Source organism: Epinephelus lanceolatus, chromosome 3 (genome assembly GCF_041903045.1).
Source record: "Epinephelus lanceolatus isolate andai-2023 chromosome 3, ASM4190304v1, whole genome shotgun sequence".
Lineage (NCBI taxonomy): Eukaryota > Metazoa > Chordata > Actinopteri > Perciformes > Serranidae > Epinephelus > Epinephelus lanceolatus.
The window spans coordinates 5,415,825-5,425,183 of NC_135736.1; the positions used below are offsets into that span (position 1 = coordinate 5,415,825).

At 43.9% G+C, this 9,359-nt stretch overlaps 1 protein-coding gene across 1 annotated transcript; it reads right to left on the reverse strand.

Moving 5' to 3' along the window:
• Positions 1 to 6,700: 6,700 nt before the first annotated feature.
• LOC144459472 (perforin-1-like) lies at positions 6,701 to 8,984 on the reverse strand. The gene is made up of 3 exons (XM_078163688.1): positions 8,867 to 8,984; positions 8,164 to 8,699; positions 6,701 to 7,981 (listed from the first exon to the last, which is right to left on the reverse strand). The coding sequence occupies exons 1-3, from the start codon at positions 8,879 to 8,881 to the stop codon at positions 6,805 to 6,807; spliced, it is 1,728 nt and encodes a 575-aa protein (XP_078019814.1). The 5' UTR covers positions 8,882 to 8,984; the 3' UTR covers positions 6,701 to 6,804.
• Between the last annotated feature and the right edge of the window lie 375 nt (positions 8,985 to 9,359).

Below are 9,359 nucleotides of genomic sequence, written 5' to 3' on the forward strand. Positions count from 1 at the left end.
CTTCTCAGCTCTCCCACTGTTGTAGGCGCTTTCTCCTTTAAGGCTTGGACTGGTGCCACTTCAGATGGGTCCATAGTGTAGCCTTCTCCAGACACCAACCGTCCCAGAAATCTCACCTTCCTCTTCAACACCTCACATTTGCGGGGGCTGAGTTTAACCCCGTGCTCCTGATATCTTTGTAACACAGTCCTCAGGTGCTCGATGTGGTCCTCAAAGCTTGGGCTATGGACCAGATTGTCGTCCAGATACGGTTGACACATGACATCTCTCAAGCCACGCAGGCAGTCTTCCATGTTCCTCTGGAATTCCGCGGGCGCTGCACTCAACCCAAATGGGATTCGGACCCACTGGTACAGGCCCCAGGGGGTTATGAAAGCTGTCAGGGGCTGGCTTTCCTCGTCCAGGAACCCCTGGTGATAGGCCTTCCCCTGGTCCAGTACGGAGAACCAGGAGCTGCCAGTGAGGGCGTCAAGCATGTCTTGGATTCTGGGTATGGGGTGGCGATCTGGGACTGACCTTTTGTTCAGCTCTCTGTAGTCACAACACAGTCTTAGAGTCCCATCTTTCTCTCGCATGCACACGACTGGTGAGGCGTACGGAGAGCGTGAAGGAGTAATCCAGCCCCGATTCAACAGGTCCTGGATATATTCCTTCACCTCCTGGTGCAGTGGCTTTGGGACTGCCATGTACGTTTTTCTTACTGGGGTGGTGTCGTGCAGCGTGATGTGGAGTTTCAGTGAGGGGATTGAGCCGATGTCCTCATTGTCATATGCGAACGTGTGACACTCCTCTCTCAGCAACTGTTTTGTGATCCTCCTTTGCTCCTCGTTTAAGTGACTAAGTTCGACCGGAGGGTCCCACCAGGCTGGTTTCTGTGTTTTAGAGTTGCCACCACCTGGGACTGATGCTGTGTTAGTTGGTGGCTTTACTCCCTCTCCTCTGTTCATCTGCTCAACGCTGGCCACATAAGCAGTCTTGACTGTTTGCAGGTGACCAAGAACGGTGCGCTGGGCCAGGGTTACACTGTGTTTGTTTGTGTTGGCGATGGGGACTGGCACATAACCTGACCTTTTTCTGGGGACACTAACTAGACCCTCCTCTATCACTACACCCTCTGGCAATGTTGGCTCTTCACTTGGGACTAGAAGCAGGTCTTGGCCATGATACTGAACCCCAGTGTTGACGTTAACATACACTGTGGTGACCTGTTCAGCGGCTAGAGTGAGTGTTCTTTTTCCTGTGTGTACAATTCCTACATCTTCCTCACTAACAGGGGCATGGATAAGCTGAAGCACTGCTTGTGCTGTCTTGACTGTTATTTGAAAAGCTTGACACACAGTGTGGATGGTCTCTGTCCTTGTTGTCTGACTACCCTCTCCTGTTATTTTCTCTATCACGTTGTAGCCAATTATGGGTTCTGCTGCTACATGTGGGTTGCTTGACACTAAAATAGGTACCAGGAGTGGCTTTGTCATGGCGGAGTCTTTCCCTAGCCTAAACTCTACCTCTACCCAGCCCATGAAGGGGATTTCGGTCTGGTTGGCTGCCACTCCCTTTAAAATGTCTGGGCCTAACAGTTCACTGAGAGGTCGCACTGTGCTGTGTGGTAAGTGCAGCTTTCTCCATTCTTCATTAATGATGGTCGCCTGAGTCCCATAATGCTACTACTGGAACTGTATCCAATGTGCAATGGACAGTGTGTCTCTCTGCAATCAACTTGATGAGTCTTTCCTTGCGTCGTGGTGGGAGGTAGTTGACTGATGAGATTTGAGATGGTGTGGGAGGGGGGGCAGGTTGCTGCATGTTGAGACTGGATGATTCACGGGCTACCGAGGGTCCCGGCTCGGCAGCCCAGTCTCGTTTCCCTGCTGCTCTCTGGTCCGTCGACATCCTCTGGAGAGATGCCCCTCTTGCCCACACTTGAAGCAATGTCTGCAGGAGTCACCTATCTGAGCTTCCTGACACGTCCTACAACCCCTGGGCCGACTACGACTGGGTGTGAACGTTTTCTCTGTCGGTCTGACTTTTGTGGCCTCCACTGTCTGTAACATCAACTTTTTCATTTCTAGAACCTCAGCCTTGAGCGCTTCTATTGGATCTGTCTCTGCCTTAGGTCCCTGACTTTTCTTACTCTTCCCCCCTGCTTCACGGTTAGTAACAGTGTCAACTGCTGCCACTGAGGCATCAGGTGGGTACACCTCAGCCTGCACTTCACTGACTTTTGGGGGCTTGTTTATGACTGTCTTTCTCAGCTTTTGTGGTCTTTCCTGTTCTATGTTTGCAGCCTCACTGATTCGCTCAATTAACACTTCATCTGTGACAGTACGGTTACTGAGATACGGCTTGAGCTGGAACTTAACTGCATCACTGTAAAGACCAGTCTCTATGGAGCGGAGGAATTTTCTCTGGATTAGCTCTGGACTAAACTGCTCACCTTCCTCACCTGCATCATCATCACTGAATTTTCTCATTAACTTCTCTTTCAGTTCTATTGCTCTGAACAAGAAATTCTGGGCTGACTCTTTTGGATCTTGTGTCATGTTCATCAGGCGATGCAGTAGGTCGGAGGAGGAGTCCACTTTGTAGTGACCCTTGAGTATTGTCTTGAGGGTGTGCAGCGTCAGTTCTCGCTTTATTTCCAGCATCTCCCGCAGATGAAGACCTGGGCTCACCGCACGTGTGACTGCTTCAATGATCTCTGCTTCTCCATGTCCTTTCCGCTGTCCAGACTCGATCTGGTTGATGAGGCTTGTGTAGGACAATTTGTCCTTTTGACCGGCTTCACCAATCTGTCCAATTATCCGGAACTCCCGCCTCAATGTTACCTCGGGCAGTCCGGTTGGTGCCGTGGTGGCAGTCCTTGTGTCCTCTTCCTTTGCGGTCATGATGGCAGGCGCGGCGTCTCCCCCTGCTGCTTGTGTTTTCTGCTTAATCTTTTCCTCCAACGCCCCGATTTCCTCTTCCATCTGCTGTTGTAACTTCTGGTACTGCATTTTCAAGTTCTCTAACTCACTTGTTCCCTGAACTACAATCTCAGCCTGAGCCGGCACAGGCTTCAGGGAGGCCAGGTAGGACAGTACACGCTGCAGATACTGTTGATATGATTCTGTGGACTCTTCATCCACTTCGATTTCATCTAACGTCGTCTCCACCAACCTGATGAGGGCGCGTCTTGTTTTGCTGGCAAACCCCTCAACAGGTGCGTTACACTTTAGATGCTCACACAGGGAAGAGAGCTCCGTCTCCTCCAGCGTCAGCAGTATCCTGCTTACTTCATCCCTAGCTTCCTCCATGGTCCTCCTCTGTCTTTCTATTCTTCTATGGGGCTGGGCCGTGGGCTGAATGAACCATCCTCTGCTACCAAAATATGTAGCATGATGCAGAGTGAAGCTGCCCTCCACTACACATTTAATTTGAAGTCTTTTATTTTGTTCTGCCAAGAGCAAAAATACAGTATATTAATCATCACAGTTCGCCACACTCACAGTACTTTACACTCAAGTGTGTGTTCTCGTTTCCTGAACGTATTCAATATTCTAACACAGGAAAATTATGAACATCTACACCAACATCAAAACAATAAATCATGTATGTTTCATCTCTATTCCAGACCAGTTTCATCATGTACCTTCAATATCAACTTGTCTCGTAAATACACAGTCAGCCAATCATGTCTACTTAACACTGTCACATTAACCAAATCAATCATGTATCTATTTTAACATCACATAAGTTATTAATTTATTCACCTATGAACTGTACGCAAACAGCATGAACTCTTAAGACCGGCTCATAGTTCTACTCTCCAGCCTCACGCTCACTCAAGGCAACGAGGTAACCAGGCACCCAGTGCTAACTACTAGCTAGCCGCCATTTTCAGTACGTTACGTTCGCTGAACAAATAGCGTTCTTAAACATTCTTTTTCTTTGGAACCACATTGAGTCCAACCGAGATTGTAAACTATCACATAACATATTCATTCATTACTTAACCAATTCTAACTCTCCCTGCTTACCTGCCAAGAGCAAAAATACAGTATATTAATCATCACAGTTCACCACACTCACAGTACTTTACACTCAAGTGTGTGTTCTCGTTTCCTGAACGTATTCCCGCGATCCTTCCATTGTCCCTGCACACACAGTGTAGCGAACGCGCCCTCTGCTGGCCAGCGTTAGACAATGCATACTAATAGATAACACTACATTTTTCAACCAATAAACCAGCCTCTTACCTTATCAGAAAACACCCAGACAATAACACCACACTCTGAACATGAGCTGTACAACATGAAATGCAAATGAAACATATGAATAATATTTATGTAGGTATATCAACCCACTGATTGCTCTGTATGCCACACTTATTTATGTTTGGCTTTGTATATAATATGACATGTTTACAATTAACCCTGTAGCGCTGCACAGCTTCGTAATTTCAACAGTATTTTTTATGCCTGTCAACCCAAGGAAAACACACTGTGCACACTTGATGCATGCTGCTACTGTGTACTGAGATAACAGCATTGACAGCATTAACAAAACATGGGAGACTGCAACAAGTGCAGCTGCAGCTCTGCCTTGACTTGACAAAATTTTTGTTTCCTGAGGCCAGCATGTTTTGTCTTTGTGTAATACACTCCAAAAAACTCCAGCAGTAGAGTTTAGCGTCTCTTCTTCAGTGAGTGTCCACATTCTGCACTATGCATATTTTTTGCACTCAGCATCTGTTCTGCACTGAGTGTCTTTTCTGCAATGACTGTGTATTCTGTGCTGAGCATCTATTCTGTACTGACCGTCCGCTCTGCGTCCAATCATTGTTTACCATTGTTGTTCCCAGCAGAACATTAAAACTGTTGTGACCTCTCAGAGCAAGAAAATGTTACATGTTGATCTTAATTTAGTATATCTAATTTTAATATGTCACTGTGATGTGTGATGATCACTGACTGTTTTTCTTAGATTTAAGTAAAAAAAAAAGCACTTTTAATAAATGTAAACATGACATAGACACACACAGAGCTAATGATGTGTTCTGATTGGATAATAAAGTGACAATGTGTTCATTATCATATCTGGAGGTCTTGGCCGAGAAGGAAATTTTTCTGTCAACCCCAATGTCAGTCAGAGACTGACGCTCCGCCTCCCTCTCATTCCGCTTCTAACCTACAGACACGCACACACACACACACACACACACACACACACACACACACACACACACACACACCACACACACACACAATCAAGACAAAATCAAACTATTCTTAAATCAACAAACAAGTTTTTAAAGCAGTCAAAATTATAATGTAGTTTGGTGTGAATGATCAGTCGACATTCAAACAGACATATAAAAGTGTCAGCAGACTATACAACAAACAGTGATCAGTGAACGACTAATCACTGTCTCTGTCCCTGATGTCACACACCAGAGGTCAGAGGTCATACTGCTTCCATATCAGTGCTCCTTGACCTTCCATTCTCAGCTGTCCATCACCACACACACACACACACACACACACACACACACACACACACACTCACAACCCTCCAAACCTAGCACATGAAACCTTGTGTTATCTTGTTCAAACTCAGGAGCACGCAGGTTACTGTCTGCGGTTCAGATAGTTAGCTATGGGATATTATGATAAAGATGACTAAAGTGCACACTTCATTTCTTAAATATGGGTGATTTGGACGTTTCTTGAATGCTTTGATGTGATTCACAGCTAAATGTCTGCAGGAGGGTGGCTTTTTATTCTGTCTGTCTTGTTTGACTTGTTTTTTTTGTGTATCACCCTAACTCTCCTTACCCTCCCTTTTTCATTCACATTACTTTCTCTTCCTTTATTTTGAGTTTCTGTTAATCCTGTGCTATTACAATTTATGACACTCCCGGTTGTCATCTGCATTTCCTTTAGATACAGAAATGTCACACTGATTTGATGATTATGTTTTGGATAGAATATTTTTTTATTGCAGTACACTGCTGATGGCCCATTCCTTCTCAATTTATAATTGGTGGGACAACAAGAAATGAAATTACACTTGTTCAGTGATCAAAGTAGCAGCTGTAGGATTACATTTTTAATACAAGAGCTAACAGTGAGCATAGATAAGGATCAAATAAGCGATTAACACCTGTATCTTTGTATTCTTTCAGCACAAATCCTTCCACTTTACACCAAAGCCCACAACAGGGAAGAGTGTCTTAGTTAAACTGTAGCTGAAAAATGTTTCCAGAGATGAAAAGGAGTCTTTAAAAAATTATTAAAATCCAACTCAATGGCACCTCATTCAGAGGAACTTTAGATGAAAGTTATTATTAATCTAAATTATTATTATTATTATTTTTATTTTTTTTATTTTTTATTTTTTTTACAAAGTTGAACATACAAGATTGGAAAGTCTATATGTGTGGCCACATTTAGTAAACCCTAAACTTAACCCTAGCCCCCTTGACCCTAACCTCCTAACCCTAATCCTTACACGTAAACCACTAAATTACACAGTCGAAACATTCACCACATAAAATCAGGCAGACACTGGTGTTGTCTTTGTCGATGCTTTAATGGCAGAGTTTTTAACAAATGATAAAGAAGCAGCAGAAAAGATAGATTATCAAACATCAGTTTTTACAGAAACATTTTTGGATTACATTTTAAGATTAACATATGTCATTTGATTACTTTTTACCAAAGTCAAACAAAGAAAGAGTAACAGTGAAAGATGCTATTAACTACTTGCATGATCATCAGAAAATTGTTATTGTTTCATAACCACATCTCATGTCAACAGCTGACCTTAACCTGACTGACTGAGTGACTGAGCATACCTCTTCCCCAGGTCTCCAAGAAGGACCCCATTTCTGGTGTGGAAGACCTTGGCCAAAGAGGGACTCATGGGGGAGGGCATGTATTCTTGACACTGGTGACCACCAAGACTTGGTGCGCATTCTACTATGTAGGAGAAGAAGAAGGTACCATAGTCAAACATACAGCTGTCACTCACTTTCCCTCTATGCAGATCAAATGAACACTCACCAAGTAGATCACTATTCCAGTAGGTATCCTCATCATAAACACGGAACGTAAGTTTGTCTCTCATGTTAATGACAATGGGTCCAAATTCAAATGTCTCTTTCCATATGGGATTGTCGTTGTCACTTATGATGGCAGTGCGCTTTACCTGATCTCCGTATCTCACCTCAACTGAACCATCTGTCTGAGTCCAGCTATCACCAGACAACCCTTGTGCATAGAGCCTGAAAACCTTTAATGTAGCAAGACCTTTCCCAGCAGGACAGCAGTTTGACTTGATATTCTGATCACTGTTGCAAACACAAGCACAAGGATCCCTTTTATTGGATCTTTGCCCAATCTTACAGGTTTCTGAGCATTTTTTCAACACTGCATTTTTCTTGATGTACTTCTCCACCTCTTGCTTCAGTCCGGCCCTGGCAGGATGAGCACTTGGGAGTATGGTGTGCAGTGGCTTTAGGTTGTATTGGACCACATCAGGTGTGGTTTTCAGTGAGCTAAGCCAGCTGTTATAGACTGATGGGTTTGTTTGGTCTGCAAAGAGGATATCAGCACCGTCAATGTGTCCACCTATGACCTCTGTGTTACGCTCATTAAACATGGTGTGGAAATTTTGGGTAAGGCCTAACTTCTTCTTCTTTTCCTGACAGTGCTTATATTCGGCCTTAATGCTGGCAGTGCTTTCAAAGCTAGCAGAGGCCTCCACTGACAGACAGTCATTGACTTCTGTTGCTGACAGTCCATTCATGGTTGCCTCGCAGGTCTTGATGGAAGTGATTGCTTTTATTTGCCCTCCTAGCGACACTTGTGTGATGTAATGTGTACCATAAGTGTCAATCAGGTCGCGATATAATGACAGTTTTTTATGTGAATAGGAAGGAAGGGAGTTCACAGCTGATTCAAAATCATGACTCAGTGGAGCTTTTGTTGCCAGTCTGTAGCTGTGAAGAACAGGAAGAATATTAATTAGTTAAAATCTATCACAGTCCCATTTTATTCACGTGACTGTATATGTTATTTTACGCAGAATTACTGTCATTCTTGTTATTTATCCAGGACACTGTAAAACAAAACATATCTCAGTGAACTGACCAGATAAATGACAAAAGACACTCATACTCACTGGTAGTAGTTACAGTAGACAGAATGGCCAGAGAAGGTGTAGCGGTCTTGTTTGGACTTTTGCATGCCAAAGATAGATTCTTTGGAGTGGGAACCTCCAAAGCCAACACCAAGAGTGACAGATGGGTCTACAGGGATTTCAAGGCCAATTTTCCAATCATTGGACACAGCTGAGGTGGAATCATTGACAAGAGCTTCAACAGAATCATAGAGTACACCGGTGACCTTCAAACTGCACTTAGGGAGGCTTCTCCAGTCCACCACGGCAACTGGAACCTTCTGGCTCTCTCGGTTCATGTAGATGTTCCTGAATAGCCTGCATGTGCCATTGCCAAGCTTCCATGTTTCAGTGTCGATGACATAGGCACGTTTCCGTTTCATTGTGACGATGTCGAAGCCCTCTCCACCCAGATTGTAACCAGGGACAAAGGGAGCCTTTTCACACTCCTGCGGTGTACCTCTGAAGCTTACACTGGACAGTAGACACAGAGGAGTCCATGCCCAGCACAGGAGCATGAGATGCCACAGCCTGGCCATCTGCACAAAAGAAAATAAAAAGCAACAGAAGGTAAAAGGCAGAGGCACAGAATCAGTTAAACAATGCAAATTTTGAATCGAAAATTTCAGTGTAAATTGTGTATTTCTCCGATTGAGTAATCGGAGAAATTTGATGTCACAGATTATTCAATCAAGTCGGCTCTTACCGTGGCTGTTGACATCAAACTCTGTTCAGTAGCTCACAATGTCTGACCTTTCTTATAGAATTGATTTGGAGGTGGAGTCTTGAGCACCAATGTGATTCTCATACATTTTAGATTTAATCATCTGCATTTGTGTGTGTGTGTGTGTGTGTGTGTGTGTGATTGTGGGATGGTTCTGTGGTATGTCAGTGTCTTTGGAAGAGTGGGTGGTTCTTCTTGCATTTTATTAAATATATTTCCATGTCATTTGTTGTATGCACTTTAATGTTATGCACAATTTAGTTGACCTGTAATGAAATATGCTATATTAATGGAGTCACCTCAATTTCAAGTTCAAGCTACAAATATTGCTTATTGATTAAAAAAAAAAAAAGAATTAATCCGAGGTGAGAATTTAACTTCAGGTGAGCACCGTTGTTTTGGAGTCCTCTCCAGGAAATGAGAGGGTCGCTTTAATGTGACTGTGAGTCACTGAGAGGGAAGCCCTGACTGTTTC

What these genes read in the sequence shown, in the direction of transcription:
- LOC144459472 (XM_078163688.1), bottom strand. An exon ending in GTCTACTGTAACTACTACCA is followed by an intron (nt 7,982 to 8,163) that starts GTGAGTATGAGT and finishes TGTTCTTCACAG; the next exon opens with CTACAGACTGGCAACAAAAG.